A 21,357-nucleotide genomic window follows, 5' to 3' on the forward strand; every position below is an offset into this window, starting at 1 on the left:
AGTTTGGTTTTAATTTACTAATTTGATAACGTCAACGTGTGCTGAGACGTGGTGATTGACAGCTGAGTCCTGATTGGTCGAATGTATTTCTGTATTTCAGCGGCTCTACCAAAGTAAAACAATCGTCCACTTCTCCCGAACAACCCGACTTTCACAGATGTGGGATTTCTGTCCGTCAGCAGCGATATTAAACACAAACATTCGAGCAGGAATCGCTGCGTTCGCCAAGAATAACAAATGTGCAGGAATTTGTCTTTGTGACCCAGTAACTCAGTGACTGCTGCAGATCCCCCCCCCCCCTCTCTTACACATCCTGCCGACGCTTTGCCTCTGATCCGTCGTTTTTTCTCTCCATCTGTTCTTCATTTCCCACTTTCTGCATTTATCTGTCTCAGAGAGAGATCTTGTTTTTTGGCCTGCATGCCTCCCTGAGCTCCGTGGTTTACACCATCAACAGCCGCTGACGCCTCTGTGGAAACAGGGACGACGCTGAGACTGCAAACTGTCGACAAACAGAAGATCCGCGTGAGGCCGGGGATCTGCCCTTTGTCCCAGAACTGAAATGACAGAAGTCAAGTTTCATCACAATCAGAAGTATTAAAATATCTCTAGAAACTAAACGCTCCTGCAGCCAGATCCTCAGGATGTTCATAACCTCTGATGTCTCACTCAAGTGGTTAATACCATAGATATATATAAAGACTAGATGTCTCGTTCGACGGAGCCGGACGTCACCACATGGCGGCCATCTTGCTACAGGCAGCTCGCTCACCCATAACATTGTGTTGGTAGTGGTAAATAACCATAACTTGCTCAATTTTCAACCGATTTTGAAACGGTTTGGTTTGCTATAAACGTCAGAGATGTAGATATGACACTGCATACTTAATTATTATAATTATGTTATTTTCTAAAAACATTAATAATTATGCAGTGTCATAACTACATCTCTGACGTTTATAACGATCCAGACCGTTTCAAAATCGGTTAAAAATTGAGCAAGTTATGGTTATTTACCACTACCAGCACAATGTTATGGGTGAGCGAGCTGCCTGTAGCAAGATGGCCGCCATGTGGTGACGTCCGGCTCCGTCGAACGAGACATCTAGTCTTTATATATAAATCTATGGTTAATACAATCTTATTAAATCCCATAAATCTGCTTTCAGACCTTTTGCCAAACAGCAAATGTTAAAGATGTTTGAACACGTGACGTCGGTACAAAAGGAATCAAATCCCACTAAAGTCGATGTGTAAAACTGAGCGTCCACCGCTCAAAGAGCCGCGGGTTCGATGTCTCAAACAAACACTCGAGTGAGTATCCTGTTTCCTGCGTCACCTCTGTGGTATGGCAGCGAGATGTGGAGTATCTGACACCAGGCAATGGGGGGGGGGGTTTCTGATGAGAGTGGCAGCCAAGGTGCTGCCGTGGTAACTGTTACCAGGTCGGAGCACCAGGGAGATTTAATTGAGTCCAAATGGTTGTAATTCACCGAGTTAAGGGCAAGACTTTATTTTTTTAAGTCTCAGTGAAACAAACCAACCGTCTGGTGTGAACTCAGAACTGAAACCCACTCGGCTGAACCTCCGTGTGAAACCAAACCAGGTGAAGTGTTCACCTCGGGCACGGGGAGGAAAAGGTCGAGTCTCTTTTCCTCGTGTGTTTACAAGAACTCAAGTAAAACTCCCAAACACGATGTGAAGCATCAGGAGAAACGTTCACACACGAGAGTGAAGCTCACGAGCTGGAGATCCGTCCGACTGGGAAGAGCCTAGAGATAACACACACACACACACACACACACACACACACACACACACACACACACACACACAGTCATTTATGATCCACAGTACACACATCACTATAACAACCGCACACTCTGGCAGGACAGTCTGTGTTTGTCATGTAAATACATTCACACCTCAACTGCCATTCAAATGTATTTGCATCCAGGCTGAATGTGGGTCAGTCAGTCAGTGGGCCGGCTGAGTGGCAATGGGGGGGGACAGTGTGTGTGTGTGTGGGGGGGGGGTTTATGAGGAGCTCGGGGTCAAATCGACTACAAACGCTGAAACAAGGCCTGACCAGTAGATGGCGACGAAGTCAACGATCCATCCAGAACCAGAGAAGAACGCTGTGGTCCAACAGATCGTTGATGTTGACTTTAGCGCCATCTACTGGTTCGGCTTGTTTCAGCGTTTATTGTCGTTTCTTTGTCTTCGTCTGGACGGAGATATTTTTTTAAAGATGGATGAGAAAACTGTCTCTGATCTCGTCTTGTTTGAACAGGATGTTTGTCCAGGACGTAACAGACAGATAGTTTATACAGCTTCTACCAGACATGGAATACAGAGAGTTCCTTTCTGTATCGTCCATAACCATAATACGTTCATAAAGTTTTCAAAATCTGCAATTTATGAACAGATTTGAAAGTGTTTTCCTGTATTTACACTATAAAGTTGTGTTTTCGGACCCATCAACCTCAACAACAAACTGCTCAGGTGAAACTCAGCTTCATCAGGATGAGATATTAATGTCTCCATGCCCCACAGTGTGCTTACAGCAGGCATGACCTTTGACCCAGTTATTATTGTTATGGCTGTAATGTGAGTTTCACCTCAGGCTTCTTCTTCCTCCTCTTCCGATCCGTCCAGAATAAACACTTTCTCTAAGTCACGTCCGAAATATTAATTCACCTGCTGCAGTCTTAACTTTGAAGCTAAACTTTAATATAATAAACTTGAGTCGCAGCGAAAATAAACAGCGGGAAAGATGTAGGAGAGGTTTGACGAGACGTTGGCAGTCCGACGTCTTTCTTGAGGACAGACGGAGACGCTCTCTGCTCTGTCTATCGTCTTCACGCGTCTCGTCCTCCGCCAGGCGCCTCTGATGCGTGGTTACGGGAAACGCCACGAAACGATGAGACTTTCACTTCAGCTTCAAGTTGCACGAACGATGAAAGTTCTCATTCTCCAGAAACTGGGATTAAACTCTGTGAGATGTTTGAGTGAAGCTCAGGTTGATGAGCACCTCCTGGTGGCTGGCTTTAGTATCGCTCATAAACCCCGCCTCCTCCATGTTAGCAGATGGGACGTGGATCAAACTATTATGTTCTTGGGACGTTAACATGTCTGAAAGATGGAAAACGTCTCTTTGGTTTTGACAGCATCAGTGTTTTTCAGCTTCTCTGACCTTTGCTTCCACTCACGGCCGATGATGACGATGAGTGTTTCTGACAGCTTCACCTGTTTGTCTCCGAGAAGCTTTAACCTTTTAAGACTTTTTAAGAAATATCTGTTGGTTCTGCCGCCGTTTTCCAGCTCCATTATCCATGAGTCACCTCCACCACACTGCAGCTTCTGCCAAGAAAACAACTTGCTTCAGCCGTTTGGTTTGTTTTTGCTTCGAAATGTGAAAAATTCTGATGAGTTCATATTTGAGTTTCCCCGACCGAGTGGAGCCGGTGGAGGAAGGTTCTCAGGTCACGTGTCATGTTTGCTTTCGTCCACCTTCCTCGGAGCTTAACAGGACTTCTACGACTCTGTGCTTTTGTCCGATGAATTGGATTACGTGAACCCTCCGGCCCGTGTGTGCTTCCACCTGAGCAGCGAGATGTGATTTGCTCCGACCCGTCTGCCTCTCTGTCTCGCTGCTTATTAAATGAGAAGTTATGACGTATGGGCTCAGAGATGTCGCTCAGATTACCTGAGAGCTTTTCAACTTCCTGCACTAAGTAGGAACATTTTCCTTTTCAGGTTGACTCCATTTTACAGAAGCAGAATATTTCTTGCAGTCCTGTTTTCTTGCTTAGATGTTTAATTCAACTAGATTCAGTTTTATTTGTTGACTTTTTCAAGAACTCACAATATTATAGAGAAACTCTGTAAATAAAGATTGAAGACAAGTCTCCTCTCTGGTGTCTCCGCTCCATAATCTCCTCCAAACATAGTCTGGATGTGAACTGGTTTTTGAAGACGTATATATATACTAGGGCTGGGCAAGTTAACTCGTTTTAATGGAGTTAACTCAAGTGATGAGTTAACTCGATTGTTTATCCGCCAATTATTTTCTTTTTTCCTGTTCTGCAGCAGTCAGCAACAGACTTTCACAAAATAAAAGCCTGACTTTCACAATAAAACAATAAATAATCAAGCCAGAGTGAATGCGAGATAAAATAATTAATCGAGTTAACTCATCACTTGAGTTAACTCCATTGAAACGAGTTAACTTGCCCAGCCCTAATATAAATATATATATATGATTCTAATTATTCATGTTTATGTTTCCAACGCTTCTTCTCTCTCCTGACCCGCAGACGTACATCGGCTCCATCCTGGCGGCGGTGAACCCGTACCAGACGCTGCCCGGGCTGTACGAGCGGCCGGCGGTGGAGCTGTACAGCCGACACCACCTCGGGGAAATCCCCCCCCACATCTTCGCCGTGGCCAACGAGTGCTACCGCTCGCTGTGGAGGAGGCTGCAGAACCAGTGTGTCCTGATCAGGTGGGTCATCGTGGAACTCACAACCCGATACAGGAACCTGAAGGAGATAAGAACATTTCTGCTGAGTCACTATTACACGGAGCCCTCTGATTGGTCGTTTGAATAAACCGTTGTGGTCTTGAGCTTGTGCGTCAACCGCTTTGATCGAGGTTCGAGTCCCCTGGGCACTTTGGCAGCACTTCTGAGCGTGACACACACACACACACACACACACACACACACACACACACACACACACACACACACACACACACACACACACTGTTACTATCTCCATCCTCTGCTTCCCGTCCTCACATCCTTCCTCTTTGATTATAACTGGACGACTTTCACCTCCGCCGTCTCTCCATTGTTCGAGCCCTTCCTCTGACCTGAAAAGAAAAAAGTTATTTTTATATTTGGAAACAGATCGACTCTGTGGGAACTGAGGTTGTGTTTGTGTTTGTGTTCGTCCAAGTGTCTGTCATTCCTGTGTCGCAAAGCAATTATATAAGAGAACAGCAGAGACACAATAATACACAAACGTTTTTAGACCGGGGATGAATTGAAAATGTCACGTTTGTCTCGAAACATCATTAAAATAAAATCAACTTTTCGGGTTTTTAAAATTCCAACTACCTAAATCTTTCAAACATGTATTGTACAGAATAAACACAAAAGTTATTTAAAGTTATTCATACTAAAGTTTATGGTTAATAGTGTCACAGTTTCATGACAACATTTTAGGACTCATGGCCAAAATAACAATTTTTGAAACTAACAATTTAGTAGCACTTAAATGAAACTTACTTATAGCATTTTGTAGTTTTGCTTTATTTTTGAAGAATTTGTACTTTCTTGATCCTTGTTGTTCTAGATTTGTTCCCTCGGGGTTGAATGCACTTATTGTAAGTCGCTTTAGATAAAAGCTTCAGCTAAATGAAATGTATTGTAAAAAATTTATTTTAACATCAGCCTCCATCGCTAATATTTAACTCCCCAATTTTGGAATCTGCATCCGCCCCTAAAACAAACCCACACGGGTCCAGATCTATTTGTGGAAACTGAGCTCCTCAGTTTCCTCGGTGTAAAGGAACCTGATGGTAAACGTGTGTGTTCCGTGTTAACTTCTTGTTCAGCAGAACCAGACCTGAGAGCAGCAGGAGATTCTCAGTTTGATGCTTCAGGCACAAGTGCTGCAATTTCATGTAAATTATCTGGCATTAGTTTACAGGCCCGTGTGGGCGGGGTTTATTGGCCCGGTGGTTAATGAGACACACATGTTCCTGAGTGAAGGAAGCAGCAAGTGAACAGTGGCTTTTTATGCCTTTAATTGTTAATGATTCATTAAAAACACAGCAGCTTTCTGCACTGACGTGAGTTCAGAAACATTGTGTGTGTTTAAAAACCCACATTTCTGATTCAGAGGAACCCGACGATTCATTATGATTGTTAAAGTCGCATGTGTATCTATGGAGAAGTAGAAAAGCCTCCTTGTCGTCTCCTGGCTGGAGTCGTCCTCCTGTTCGGGGAACAGAAGATCCTTTGTTTGACAGGAAGTTGGTCAGTGGGAAGAACATCCAGCGCCGCACACACACACCGAGGCGTCAACACAAACATGTTGTCATAATGTCGTCGGAGAGAAAACCCTGAGCTACACAATCCTGTTGTGTTTATCTTGATCTCACTGATTCCTGGTTCTTTCCCTGCTGGAACAAGCAGAGTTCATCCGTCTGGAGAGAAAACTCAAAAACGCTGAATTCACCACAGAATCTGTAACTTTGAGAAATAGAAAAACAGAAGTTTGGCTGCGTAGTGTTTCCATGACAGCAGCAGCAGCAGCACATGAAGCTCTGTGGACCAGAGAGGACGAACCACAGACCACAGGCCGGACCTGCAGCTGGTGTCTCAGCGAAAACACAACCTGAGGGTTTACTGTCTGTTAAAATAGAGAAAATGACAGAGTGAGCCTCCCAACACACACACACACACACACAGACACACACACACAGACACACACACCCTCTGATCCTCTGTCTGGAGATGTGGAGGTTGAAGGTTTCATCTTGTCACAGGAGAGTTCAGGACTCAGCTGGAGATCTGAGCTGTGGCATTAAATGGCTTTTTCTGGACAATGTGTTTTTTCAAAGACACGCTGGAGCCTGCCAGCGCCGGGACGTCCGATGCTGACTTGTGATTGGCTCCACCCACTACACAGGAAATGTGAAACGCTTGAGATGGGGGCGTTGTGGTTCTTGTCCAGGACAGCGGCGTCCATCTGTATTTACAGTCCATCTTAAGACACGCTCACATTCACACCTGCAGGTAGTCGTGTGGGAGGAAGGCTGCAGAACACGGAGGAAACATGCAGGAACAAGTAGAACATGCAAACGCCACATGGACGAGCCGCTGGACCACCGTGCCGCCCGGCTGCAGGTGAAGCAGATCCAAATGCTCCTTTAAATCATGAATCTAGAAAGAGGTGAGAGTCAGCATCACTCTCCTACCAGTGAGTTTCACTTTCACACACGAACCTCTGAGTGTGTCACTGCCTCTGAGCTGATCAGCTGTGAACCGCTGCCCTCGAGCAAGGCACTACACCTCCATCTGCACCAGCTGAGAGAATATACAACATGCTCTGCAGATCCTCCACTGATGCATGAATTATTAATATAAGGAACCACTTTAGTTTGATGAAGTTGCTCGGACCCGAGGGATCGGTTCCTCCGAGTCGCTCCTGCACACAACTGGTGTTTTCAGCTCTAATGTCTTCATATGTGAATTGTGTGTGGTGTGTAGTGTTTGCATGTTGTTGTGTGTGTGTGCAGCTCGCTCTGTGGCGGATGCATGTGTGTAAGGTTGTGTGTAATTGCAGGGCGGAGCAGAGAGTTGTGTGTTTTTCCTGAGGACTCCTGTCTCGCTGGTGTTCGGTTACAAACTAAATAATCTCTTGGTGTCATTTTATATGATGCAATTAAATCACAATGTTATAGATGACGTAGACGCTCACAACGTCCTTGTGGTCACGGAGTAGCCTTCAGTGAGTCGTCAGTTTCCTGTCACATGACCTCAGTTACCATGAAAACAAGCAGCCTCAGCGACCGGAGGAGGAACAACATGGAGGATGAGTTACGAGTGTTAGCGACCCCTTGTCTTTGCTAACAGCTGCTGACATGTGGAGGCGGAGCTTCCCACTGGCGTCTGAGATAAAGAAATAACCCAACTTGCATTTCTGTGTTTGGATCTCTGAGCTGAGAGAGAAGCAGGATGTGAACACGGAGGTTTCAGATGGACGTGTGTGTTTGGAACTGGATCCTGATGCTGTCACTGAACCAGGAGCTGAGCTGCTAACTTCTCTCCACTCGATCTCCAGCTCCTTTCACTGGTCCATGACCTGAAGATCCATTTAGTTCCTTTCTGTTTTGTTGGAGGATCGTTTTAACGCAGAGTCCCAACTCCTGCCCGGGTGCCCCAGTACGTGGTCTGGTTCCCAATGAACTCACAAACACACACACACACACACACACACACACACACTGTTGGTCCCTCAAAAACACCAAAGCCATTTCAGAGCAGACCCTCGTAAAACATGTAACATGGCAGCCCCCCCACCCACACACAAAAAGAGTAATTTCATGGTAAGTGTGTGTGTGTGTGCGTGTGTGTGTGTGTGTGTGTGTGCGTGTCTGTGTGTGTGTGTGTGTGTGAGAGGGAGAACAGCTATAAATTGCACTTTTAGGCGAAGGCAGGAAGCTTCGCGTCGGATTTAGGGGATTGTGGGTAATCAGATCCAGGCAGAAGGAGGCGAATGAAACAGGAGCTGGTTTAGAAGAAGAGGAGGAGGAGGAGGAAGAGGAGGAAGAGGAGGACGAGGAGGACGAAGAGGAGGAGGAGGAGCGAACTCTAACAAGACGCATCTGCTCATTAATGCTCATGAACGCCACTCAGCGTTCTCACTGATGCGTTTCCCCGGCTGCATTGAGCCTCATGATTTTAACGTTGTCGCTGCAGATTTCAGTGAGAACTCAGCGTGAGAATCTGCTGGAGAGAATCCAAACTGTTCAGACTGTTCCTGAACGCAGCACGGCAGATCTCCTCCAATAAACAGATTCAGACGTTTCATTTTCTGGTTTTCCTCTCTGAATGTTTGGTGTGGGTCTGTTTCCTGATCCCACATGACGGTGAGTTCCTGCTCAAGGCTTTAGAAGAACAGTTTTTCCCAGTTTGGTGTTGACTGGTCTGCACTGAGCCCTGACCTTTGACCCCATTCAGCACCCAACTGGAACAAACGGCTGCGTGTCAGAACCGGTGTCGGACCTTTACTGGTCCCAAGGCCTGGTGTGAAACCTGAAGCCAGGAGAGTGGAGCCTGTGAGAGAACAACACTCACGTCATCGGATCATGTGATCTGAAGTCAAAACGATCATTTCAGTTGAAGTCTGTGAACCTCGGACTGTCTCAACCCAGTCAGACTTCATGTTCTGACTGTGGCTTTGTGTCCGATGCAGCCCAGGTTTGATTAAATCCCCGACCCGGCAGGTTTTTGCCCGACCTCCCGACCCCTGAGGTGCATGTGAGGTCAAACCCTCGTTAATCACTCAGGAATCTGGAGTAACACAATCCCTGCAGCTAAAGCAACAAAACCAGCTCCGCAAAAACAAGCCTGAAAACGTCTTCTTTTGGGATTGAGTCGGTTTGATCTGCGTAGTCCGGATCCTCCTGTGTTTGTTGTGAGTTTTTATTGAGTCACATAAATCTGAGCTCGTCCAATCAGATGCGACGATGCAACTTTGGGCCTGAAATCAAATAGTTTGTCAGACTCTCAACTGAACCAACATTCTCTAATGTTTCTAATTCTATCCATCGATGAAACCACATTTAAAATACACCCGATCCAGATTTTTCTCTGAGAAGTTTGTGTAAATGTTGAAGAACGTGATGAAAAAGTCCTGGATCTGCTCGTGTGTCGTCCTCTCACCAAGTGGTTTCTGTTTTCTCTTCAAAAACAAAATGTTCTGCAGAAAGAAACACGCTGACCACACAACATTAATAACTAACGTTTGCTCTGTGGTTCGGCCGCAGTGATGCAACATAAAATCTTTCAGTTGGCTTCAGCGAACGCAAAGAAAGATGGACGACGCTTCACCACTTCCTCTTGTGGTGCAGAAACATCCAGAATACAGGAGCTGCCATCGGTTTAGAAAGGAACTAGGACGGCTCGGAGAGAAGGTCGAGGACATGAAGCACACGGCCTCGTATCCACGTTTTCAATTTCATTATAATAGTGAATTCAAACCTCTTCACTCAACCTTCAGGAGCCGTGAGCGTTTGCTGCTGAACAGGAAGGTTTCAGTTTTTCTGGCAGAGCAACAGAAACTCCCTCAGACCTCAGTCCTACATTCCAGTCCGTCCCAACGAGTCATTCAATCCTAGTCCTCCTCGAGTCTCTGGGCAGTTCGGTGACAGGATTTCACTTCCATCTCCGGTGTAAAGAAATCGTTCCTCTGAAGACTCGAAACCCGATTGGACGACACGTGTCCCTCTCTCACTGAGTAACACTTCTCGTCTCACTTTCTAGGGTTTACCATGGGTGGCACCATCGTGTGCAGAGCCAGGGATTAGGACAAAGACCGGGTGCTGCTTGGCTGTGTGTGTGTGTGTGTGTGTGTGTGTGTGTGTGTGTGTGTGTGTGTGTGTGTGTGTGTGTGTGTGTCTCAGATCAGTTGTCCAGATGCATTAAACCGACCCTCTCACGTTTTGTCTGTGTCAATAATCTGTTTAAATAAATTCCACTCACACCGAGTCTCTTAAGATACAAATGAAAGAAGTTTGACAAACTGATGGACAGAGTGAGATCTGAACTTTGTTGCTGCGATACTTTTACATCCCGGTGAATTACAAAGCTTTTATTTTGAAAAGTACCATCGGCTCAGTAAATCATTAGCGTGAACAGAGATAAAGTTTGAGGAAGACTCACTAGTGATGAGGAATCATTCAGGAGAGTCCAGTGCCCCACCTAGTGGCTGGAGTAGTTCCCATGACGCTGTGTGTGTGTGTGTGTGTGAACAGCATCAGTTGTGAGTCAGTCATCAGTAGCTAATTCACATCTGACCCAGTTTGTTGTGAGTTGCAGCAGCAATGCACACAACCTGCAGGCAGACACACACAATCACACATTAAATAAAGACACATCCATCGCACACAGTGTGAATTAAAGAGCCTCGGGTCTCGGGCTTCAGTTAAAGACACAGGAGGTTTGTGAGAGGAGACAAGAAGCTTCTGAGCCGATTTAAAAATCAAATCTGGTGTTAGAATATAAATCAATTAAACTTGATTTGTCCCTCAGATTATGTCCTAACATATCTGCAACGTACAGTACGTCCTGCTGCCTCTGGTACATGAACTGGACATTTTCCAGATCAAGAAGAAACATCATAATAAATCCTAATTATTAGAGGCCAGTGCCTTGCTCAAGGGTCAGTTGAGAAGGAGGGACTTGAACATCCGTGTGTTTTTCTGCCCCTAGTGGAGAAAGCGGAGCCGGGAAAACCGAAAGCACCAAACTGATCCTGAAGTTCCTGTCGGCGATGAGTCAGCACTCGCTGGAGCTGTCGTCCAGAGACCGGACGTCCCGGGTGGAGGAGGCGCTGCTGGAGAGCAGGTGACCAAGTGTGACCTCACCAAGAATACACACACTTAAACACACACATACAACACAACGATTAGATGATAGAGAGACATCAGGACAGTTTGAACCACTAGGTGGCGATATCAGATTCGATTTCCTATAACAAATGTGATTTTAAAACCAACATTAATGTGTTTCTTCAGTCACTTAGTTTCCAGCTCATAAGACACATTAAAGTGTGAAGTATCAGGTTAATTGTTGATGATGACGCTGTAAACGTGTGTGTGTTATTAACGCCGCTGCTCCTCCAGTCCCATCATGGAGGCGTTCGGAAACGCCACGACCGTCCACAACAACAACTCCAGCCGCTTCGGGAAGTTCGTGCAGCTGCATTTCAGCCAGAAGGGAAACATCCAGGGCGGCAGGATCGTGGACTGTATCCTTTGAAACCCGTCAAACAACAACATCCGATAGGAATCAGAATCAGAATTCTTTTAATTGCCAAGTATATTTGCACATACAGGAAATTGCCTTGGTGTGGTTGGTGCACTGTACATAAATAACAATCAGACATTAAACAACAATATAAAACAAAATAAAACAAACAATATAAAACAAAACAATATATACAGTAAGAGAGTTGAACAACAATATATACAGTAAGAATTGAGAATAGGAAGAACTGGAACTTGTTGCTTGTAGAGGTGAAGAGGAGAAGAATCTCTCATGAGGATCTGAGTCCGTCTGTCCCGAGATCAGTAGAACTAGATCACTGCAGTTTATTATCTCCTAGTTTAACAAGATAGATAGATACTTTATTAATCCTGTGGGAAATTAAGGTCATCCAGTAGCTTATACATTTATACACTTATACATCTCACCGACATACATAGATAAATCACAGAAACATAGGGAGAACATATTACAGATACAGGAATGGGTCTGACCCTATGGTACAGAAAACAATGATTGTCTCAGTGTCAGTAGGAAAGTGTTCTTGTGCTGCTGGAGTGAATAGTACAACAAATATATGTATATTAAAAACAAACAAGAAAACTAAAATATATATATAAAAGTATAAAAGAGATTATGTAAAGTCTGTGCATGGGGCTAGTACACCACTACACCACTTTATTTATTTGTTTGCTGAGGTAAATTGAAATTAATCCAATAGTAATGTTGTTTTTTTATTCAAATTATAGTGAAGTACAGTAGAATACAGGACATTTAGGGCCTTTAGGACCATGACCTGCTTCTCAATGGTGTTCCTGGTGTTCATGTCTGTGAAGGTCAGCAGTTTTAGTTTCCCTCTTCCTGTTGCTCCTGGTTTCTCTGTGGAACATTTATCCGAGTCATTCAGTTTTTGTGCCTTGACAGAAGCTTCTCCGACCGCAGACCTCCTAGAGAAGGTGAGTGTCCGTCCTCCGATGACCCTGAGACTGAATGTGGGTGTTTGAGATGAGTCACAGTCGGGTGAGTAATAAGCGATTCTCTTCTTCTTCTTCTTCTTCTTCTGCAGAACCGTGTGGTCCGGCAGAACCCGGGCGAGAGGAACTACCACATCTTCTACGCTCTGTTAGCAGGAACCAACAGCCAGCAGAGAGGTGAGGACACCTGGACACAGCCGAACCGTACAGAAGACAAACATCCTGTAAAGTTTCAGAGTTAAAGCAAAACGATGAAACTTCTCCTGAGCCACAGCGCCCCCTGGCTGCAGCCACACATGGGCATGACTTGTTCTGTCAGAGTCAATAAATTCCACTGAGTCGTCTCATTCTGAAGCTGCTGGTTTAATGTTGACACGTTTCACAGTGTTGATGTAAATTCCACATGCATGAGCAGCTGTGACAGTGTGTGTGTTCGTTGTGTGTTTGTTGTGTGTCTGCAGATGCGTTCGCGTTGACCCACACCGACAGCTACCACTACCTGCGGCAGGCGAGCTGCGTCACCGACAAGACAATCAACGACAAAGGCACTTTTCAGGATGTTCTGGTACGCAGGTCACAACACACACACACACACACACACACACACACACACACACACACACACACACACAAACAAACACACACACACACACACACACACACACAAACACACACTACAGACACTTCTTAAGACTAAAACTAATCAATATTCTTTCACTTATCAGTTTGGTTTTATTTAGTGTTTTGATGATATAAAAAAAGCTGGAATTTGATGTGAGTCCATGAAGAAGATGAAGGTTCGACCTGATGAGTTCATTCTTCTTCGCTGTTTTTCCCAGAATTCCATGCGAACCATGCAGTTCACGGAGGAGAACATCGGGGAGATCCTGCGCCTCCTGGCCGGGATCCTTCACGCAGGGAACATCGAGTTCATGACGGCCGGAGGAGCACAGGTCTCCTCCAAATCAGGTCAGAACCCCCCCCCCCTTCGTCCTCTTCACTCCTCTTCCTCTTCACTCCTCTTCCTCTGTCACTAACAGGGTTTTCTGACTTCAGGTTCAGATTCATTTGTTAGTTTGAAGAGAAACGTTGTCGTCCAAAGATCAGAGTCAATTTAACATATCACACATTCATTTCATTTCATTTTTTCTAAAAAAGTTTTATTTACAAACTGAGGGAAAACCAAATGATTTAATCTAAACATTCGGAAAAGAGCGAGAAGGAGTTCAAACTTAGTTAATCAAGCTTCTTCTGCATAAATCATTAATTAATTATGATCTTATACTTAACCAGCTTCCTATACATCTGTAAATGTGTTTTTTAACTTTGCTCTATATTGTATATAATGTACAAAAAATGTATGTATTAATAAATACAATTTAAATGATTAAACAAGGCTACATATATATTCAGTATATGTAAATGTATGTGTAACTTGTACATTCTCACTTAAACTTAAAACAGATACCTAAAAACATAAAACAAATACCTAAAAACATAAATATAACATAAAACAATCAAAATGTCGTTGATAAGCAGTGAGTTGAGTCTGTGTGTCTTTGCTCTTCAGCTCTCAGCCGCACGTCCGACCTCCTGGGGCTGAACTCGGACCAGCTGGCCGAGGTCCTGACCCACAGGTCCATGATCCTCCGGGGGGAGGAGATCTCCACGCCGCTCACCGTGGAGCAGGTGAGTGATCTCAGGTCCTTCAGGTGTGAAGGTGAAATCATGTGTTTGAATCTGAGGTTCTCTCCCTCTTGAGTGTGGAAGCGGATCCCAAGTGAGAAGATCAGATTTGTGCTGTTGGAAAAACGAATTATCTTGAAGTGAACATCAGCTGGAATCAGCTCAACGAGTCGAGTAGTTTCTGCTCTGACAGGAAACAGGATTCAGGTTGTGAACCATGTGAACCTGGAGCTTCGTCCAACTGACGATTCGTTGCCTAAACCTGATCAAACTGGACCTGAAAACTGACTATAACTAAGAAGTTAAAAATTAATTCAACATCAACAAATCATTTCACACAAGAGTCTAATTTGAGAATAAAGACATAATATAATGAGACCTTATTGTATTTGATTATTTTAATTATTATATCATATTGTCTTTTTATTTCTAACTTTCTTTTATTTAGCGTCTGATGAGCAATGATAATTTGATATAGATAGATAGATAGATAGATAGATAGATAGATAGATAGATAGATAGATAGATAGATAGATAGATAGATAGATAGATAGATAGATAGATAGATAGATAGATAGATAGATTACTTTATTCATCCCCGAAGGGAAATTAAGTCGTCATAGCAGCCGGTATATTTGAATACAATAAAATACAATACAATAGAATAAAATAAAAAATATTGAGGTAGAAAGAATAAAAACAGAAACACAAGATAAATAGGTAGATAAGGTGCAGTGGCAAGATGATGGTAATAGTACTGATGATATGATGGTAATGTTATTGTTAGACAGTTTATAAAAATAGTACAGTATAGTAAATATAGTATATTTCAACTGTTTTAAGTTATTTTTATCATTTGGTCCTGCTTGTTATTATCACAATTAAAGGAGAATTCCTTTGTTTCATTCACTTCATGACTCAGACGCTCTTTTGTTGCTCTGCTTTGTCGGTGCAGAGAGTTTTAAACAAAGAGAAGCAGTTTCCAGTGGTTATGTGATATTTAAAAGACCCTCAGCACACACTCAGAACCCTACAGCCGTTATGAAAGTTTAATTTCTAAATGTTGCATTGTATTCTTCTCTGTGTGGGACGTGGTTCTTGAATCCCCTGTGACGTGGGTCTCTCCTCCTCAGGCGGTGGACTCCAGAGACTCCATGGCCATGGCCCTTTACTCCCAGTGTTTCAACTGGATCATCCGAAAACTCAACAGCCGCATCAGGGGCAACGAGGACTTCAAGTCCATCAGCATCCTGGACATCTTCGGCTTCGAGAACTTCGAGGTGCGTGGAACACTTTGTTAGACGTGCACATTCCAACCAGAGGATATATATCAACAGTCAGATGATTCAGAGGGAAATAAAAAACGCTTTCCGCTATTTGAGTGTCTAACATGAAAACAGGATCTAATTAACTTCTCACGGATAAATACAGGTTATTGAATTTACATCCAATTCAATCTCTGACCTCATATTCCTCCTCGACTCATTATTGGAATCATATTGTTATTCTTAATGAAGACATCTCTGTTCTCTGCGTCTTTAACATCGGCCTGATTTCATTCTCTCCGCAGGTCAACCGCTTTGAGCAGTTCAACATCAACTATGCAAATGAGAAGCTTCAGGAATATTTTAACAAGCACATTTTCTCCCTGGAGCAACTTGAGTACAACAAGTAGGTGGAGGCCGTTCTGATCGCTCAGTTCTTCACTGTGAAATGAGACGTGATGTGTATTTTTTATTGTTTCTCGTTCTAAATGTTTCCTGCTGTTGAACACGTGTTGTCTTGTCTCCTGCAGGGAGGGCCTGGCCTGGGTGGACATCAACTGGATGGACAACGGAGAGTGTCTGGACCTGATCGAGAAGGTACGAGGGGGAAAGAGAACTGTCAGAGATTGTTTCTGTGCTTCAGACGTTTCAGGAAAGTTGTTTAAAACTGTCAGATGAGGATGATGATAGTTGGAGAAAGATAGAGACAAGCAGCAGGAAGAGATTGTGACAGTCCTGTACAAGGCTGGGACTCAGCTGCAAAAGGAAGCACGGGAGACAGAAAATAAAGTATAAAATAAAACTTTACTTTAACAGTCCAGAGGTTAACAAGTCCATTCAGGGAAAAGGCAGAAAATCCAATGTCGTTAATCCAGGCAGAGTCCAAAACCAGGTAGTAAACACACGGAGGTAACCTCTGGAGAGCATGAACCCACGAAGGAGACAATGACAATATCTAACAGAGGGTGAGAGGGGGGGGGGGAACATAGGGTATAATATAAATAGGGAATGCTTAATGACAAACAAGGTACAGGTGTGTGGGAAACCAACAGGAAGTAGAGCTAGACACAAGACACAAGAACCCAGACAACAAAATAAAACAGGAAGTGAATACAAACAGAAACAGACTGAACAGATTGTTACGATTTAGTCGGACGAGGATAAGATGATGATGATGATGATGATGATGATGATGATGATGATGATGATGATGATGATGATGATGATGATGATGATGATGATGATGATGATGATGATGATGATGATGATGATGATGATGATGATGATGATGATGATGATGGTGTTTCCATAGAAACTTGGTCTCCTGGCGCTGATGAATGAGGAGAGTCACTTCCCCAAAGCCACAGACGACACCTTACTGGAGAAACTCCACAGCCAGCACTCGGTAGGTGGTCGTCAGTGATTCTGTGATGCAGGTTTGATTTCAGCCAATTCACATAAAAATATTAAAAACCAAATATCTGAACTGTCTTTTTTTTCCTCTGGCTGCAGAAGAACTCTTTCTATGTGAAGCCTCGTGTTGCTGTGCACTTCTTCGGAGTCAGACACTATGCAGGAGAGGTGGGTGTTGCCTCTTCATCCTGGTCCTTCAGTGTAGTTCTGGTTGTTGTGTTCGGATCTGACGCCCCCTTGTGGCTGGTTGCAGGTGGTGTACGACGTGAGGGGGATGCTGGAGAAGAACAGAGACACTTTCAGAGACGACATCCTCAACCTGCTGAGGGAGAGCAGGTGAGAGGCAGCGTTTCTAATGAGAGGAGAAGAAGTTTGGATTGTAATGCCTTGCTCAAGAGCGCCTGCACTAATGTCACTGACGAAAGAAATAATAGAGAAATAAAAGTCTTGATTCTCTCGATACTTAGATATATTTCTGGAATTATTATTTTCCTAAATTCTGCTAAGCTTCTACCGTCTGCACTCGTCTGTTCATCTTTCTTTTGTCAAACTATGATCAAATGGAAAACACACATGTTTTGATGTCTTTCTCCGGTTGTTCATTCAACTTCCAGAGTTGCAGTTTAAGCTCAAACCTGTGATTTTTGTCTCAATGCGAGTCTAAGCGATGGAGTTATCAGTTATGATACAATCCCATTACAGTTGAATCCTGTGTGAGACACTTCCTGATTCTCCGTGTTCCCTCTGTGGTTCAGGTTGGACTTTGTCTACGATCTGTTCGAACACGTGTTGAGTCGAAACAAACAGGACACGCTGAAGAGCAGCTGCAAGCGCCGCCGGCCCACGGTCAGCTCCCAGTTCAAGGTCAGTTCCCAACAAACCTCAAACTGCGCCAGTGTTCACCGGATTTACTGATATATTATGATAAATGTGAATAATTTGTAGCTTTTCTGCGGCTGCGACAAACAGTGAATCACCTGTGGAAATAAGTTCATGTTGTTGCTGCTGCAGAAAACAACTGTTAACATATCACCAGTTGCAGTAATAGTAGCAGCAACAAATAGTAGTACTGCGGTAGTAGCTGTAGTAGTACCTTAACGTAAAACTATTACAGCCGGTATTGCAGAAGTAGTAATATTGTTATTATAACTACGGGAGGTAGAACGGCGAAGGTCTGCCAGTATTTGTTGTGCAACCTTTGGAAACATCTAAATATCAGCAGTTATATTAGTGAAAGTAGTATAACTGCACGTAAGTAGTAAGCAGCAGTAACTGTAGTAACTGTAATAGTAACTGTAATAGTAACTGTAGTGTTTGTGCCCGTTTATCTTGACGCAGAATTCTTTGCACTCCCTGATGGCCACACTCTGCACCTCCAACCCGTACTTCATACGCTGCATCAAACCAAATACACGCAAGGTGAGTACACACACACACACACACACACACACACACGCACACACACACACACACACACACACACACACACACACACACACGCACACACACGCACACACACACACACACACACACACACACACACACACACACACAGCAACCATTAGCAGACAGGAATGAGAAGTGTCTGGTCCTCTCTGGTGCCCTTTGACCCCAGGTTGCCTAGCAACAGGCGGGAGTCGTGGAGAATGTGGGGATAATGTACACAAAGTATTTAGAGGAGCGGGTGGGGGGGTGCACTGTGACTCCCCCCCACAGACAATCTCACAAGATATCTTTAAATATTTGTGTTTCTGGAGTGATAAGTTGTGTGACATCATCAGTTGTGTGACATCATCAGTTGTGTGACATCATCAGCGAAAAAGAAAGTTTTTTGTGACCAAAGAAAAAAGTTTAGGATTTTAATGGTTCGAGTTTCTCAGATTTACATTTCGCTCATTTAGTCAAAACTTCACTGAACAAAATAATAATTAATAACCTAAATATATGATATACGAAATTACAATTTACGATAAAAATACAGTATATGGTTTGAAAAGAAATAATCACCAATACAAATATATGATAAAATTAAAAAATCTACAATATAAGAAGAAATATTCAAGAGAAAATATACAATATAAAAAACAATAATCCAACATACAAATGTACAATATAAGAAAACAAATCTACAGTAAAAATGTTAAATATAAGAAATATTCCACAATACAAGCAACAATAATCCAAACATGTGCTCGACAGCGTGGGATAACTTATGGATATCTGTCTGGACGTCTCATCTAATTGATAGTTGGGAATTAACCGACTGTGAAGTTCGTAGGTTTCTTTACCTCTATATATTTTTTTTTTATTAAAGTAATTACCCAGCATTTTCTGGGGCCAGACTTTCTTTCGAATACATTTATTCTTCTGCAACAAAGTCTTTGTGAGCAGCATCTCTGTGCAGCTGTGACGTGGATATGAAGCAGCTCTGAGGGTTTGTGTTTGAGACGCTCGTTGTCGTCTGTGGCAGCACAGAGGGTCCCTGTGTGTGTGTGTGTGTGTGTGTGTGTGTGTGTGTGTGTGTGTGTGTGTGTGTGTGTGTGAGAGTGTGCATGTGTGTGTGGGAGGAGTTCTGAGCAGAAATGGTGACAGGTCCAACAAATTCCCTGCAAACTGAATCACTTATTACATTAACACCAGGAAGATGTCCGTGGTCTGATAAAGTTAAAAGTATTAATTTGTTTCCGAAGTGTAACTGAGTAAGTTCGTCCGTTAAAAATATTTATTTTTGTTCTCATCATCCAGATCATCATCCAGGTCAGAACAAGATGTCTCTGCGGAGAAATAACTTAAATCTCATTACTGATGAAATCCTGGATCTGCCCACTTGTTTGAATCCGTTCCAAAGTGAAGGAGTTTCTTCGTTGGCTCAAAACCGAGTTTCAATAAAAAACTGTTTTTTGTGAAATCCGATCTGAGAGACAGACAAACTGTTTTCAGGAGTTATTAATTTGACGGATCCACAGATGGACGTTCATGTCCTCAGAGACACCAGAGGACAGCCGGCGAGCTTTAATGAGTCTGGACTCCTCTTGTGATCGAATCAGGGCCGGGTCTAGACAGGCATGTATGAGGGGGCAGCCACAAATCTTGAGGGGGCATTGTGCTTTATTATATTATTATTATTATAAATTGGGATTTAGTTTGAGGGGGCACAACATTTATTTGAGGGGGCCAGGCCCCCTCTTGCCCCTGCCTAGACCCGGCCCTGGATCGAATGGTAAACAAGGTCCGGTGATGACTTTCAAATGGAGCTTAATGTAGTGAAGGAGGGAGGGGGGGGCAGGGGTCAGGGGTCAGGGAGGCACGTGGCCCCTAAAAGCCCCCGAGGGCCGTGTCCCTGTCATCTGCTTGTTCCTCTCTGAGCAGGTGTCCGAGGACAGGAGCTCCAACATGTCTGTCCCTCAAAACCAGTTTCAGCTTCTCAGCTTCTCAGCTCTAAACACATTTAAATATAAACGTTTATGATTTTAACATTTTGAGACGCCGACCACATCCGTGACTTAGAGCGTGTGATGTGATGGAAGCGTGTGATGTGATGGAAGCGTGTGGAAACAGCCTGAGGGGTCATGGGACTCCGACAGCTGGGAAGTGGAATCTGTTGAAAGATCAATATATTGACAGAATGCAAACTGGTGTGGACAGACCTCTAAACACAACTAGGACACACACACACACAAGTACACACACGGTCATTTGCACAACAGCGTGTTAGATAAACTAAAGCTTGTGACTCTTAGTTTTTATGGCTTGTGTCTGATTCTCACCAAATGATATCCGATAATCTCAATCGCCCCCTGGTGGCTGGCTGCGGTACAGCTCATTAACCATCCTCCATGTTAGCAGATGGGACATGGATCTGACTAAAAACTGTAATATGTATGAAATCTGTAATTGTGAAAACGTAATTATATTAGAGAAAGGTTAGCAGAATGAATACATACATATTTTAATGTTATAATTGTAATTTAACTGCACGTTATAAGATAAAATATATTAAAGAATTCTTCTGCTAAGATTAGAAAATTCAAATTAGCTGATGAATCAACCGGCAGCAGTTCATCTGGCCATCACCATCACGTTTGAATGTAAACAGCCTTGCAGACACACACAGACACACACACACACACACACACACACACACACACAGGCCCTACAAGTGGTCTGCACAAATTAGCCTCAGCAGGAGATGCATCCCCATGGCAACCTCAGCCCTCCCTCTCCACACAAGAAGGGGGAGTGGAGTTTGTGGTTTGAAAGCCTTTGTTTGACTGTGTGTGTGAGTGAGTGAGTCTGTGTGAGTCTGTGTGAGTCTGTGTGAGTGAGTGTGAGTCTGTGTGAGGCGCTCAGTGTGTAGAGGAGACGACAGGAGAAGTTCTCTGTCGTGTTTCTGTGGAATAAACGTTCAGATGGAGAGAGACGGGCGAGCGAGGATGCACGGTGAGACCTGATG

The 21,357-nt window shown here is 43.7% G+C and overlaps 1 protein-coding gene across 1 annotated transcript in view; it reads left to right on the top strand.

Annotated features, from left to right (window-relative positions):
- myo10 (myosin X) overlaps window positions 1-21,357 on the top strand; it is an 83,790-nt gene that overhangs the window by 45,910 nt on the left and 16,523 nt on the right. Inside the window, exons 4-19 of the mRNA XM_061083585.1 lie at window positions 4,320-4,507; window positions 11,012-11,146; window positions 11,425-11,549; window positions 12,509-12,522; window positions 12,633-12,717; window positions 13,002-13,105; window positions 13,380-13,509; window positions 14,111-14,229; window positions 15,360-15,506; window positions 15,797-15,897; window positions 16,022-16,088; window positions 16,804-16,896; window positions 17,004-17,072; window positions 17,158-17,240; window positions 17,660-17,768; window positions 18,243-18,323. Of these exons, the coding sequence (XP_060939568.1) occupies window positions 4,320-4,507; window positions 11,012-11,146; window positions 11,425-11,549; window positions 12,509-12,522; window positions 12,633-12,717; window positions 13,002-13,105; window positions 13,380-13,509; window positions 14,111-14,229; window positions 15,360-15,506; window positions 15,797-15,897; window positions 16,022-16,088; window positions 16,804-16,896; window positions 17,004-17,072; window positions 17,158-17,240; window positions 17,660-17,768; window positions 18,243-18,323 (1,650 nt within the window). The remainder of the gene's footprint in view (window positions 1-4,319; window positions 4,508-11,011; window positions 11,147-11,424; window positions 11,550-12,508; window positions 12,523-12,632; window positions 12,718-13,001; window positions 13,106-13,379; window positions 13,510-14,110; window positions 14,230-15,359; window positions 15,507-15,796; window positions 15,898-16,021; window positions 16,089-16,803; window positions 16,897-17,003; window positions 17,073-17,157; window positions 17,241-17,659; window positions 17,769-18,242; window positions 18,324-21,357) is intronic.

The sequence above is a fragment of the Limanda limanda genome, chromosome 13 (genome assembly GCF_963576545.1).
Source record: "Limanda limanda chromosome 13, fLimLim1.1, whole genome shotgun sequence".
NCBI classification, from domain to species: domain Eukaryota; kingdom Metazoa; phylum Chordata; class Actinopteri; order Pleuronectiformes; family Pleuronectidae; genus Limanda; species Limanda limanda.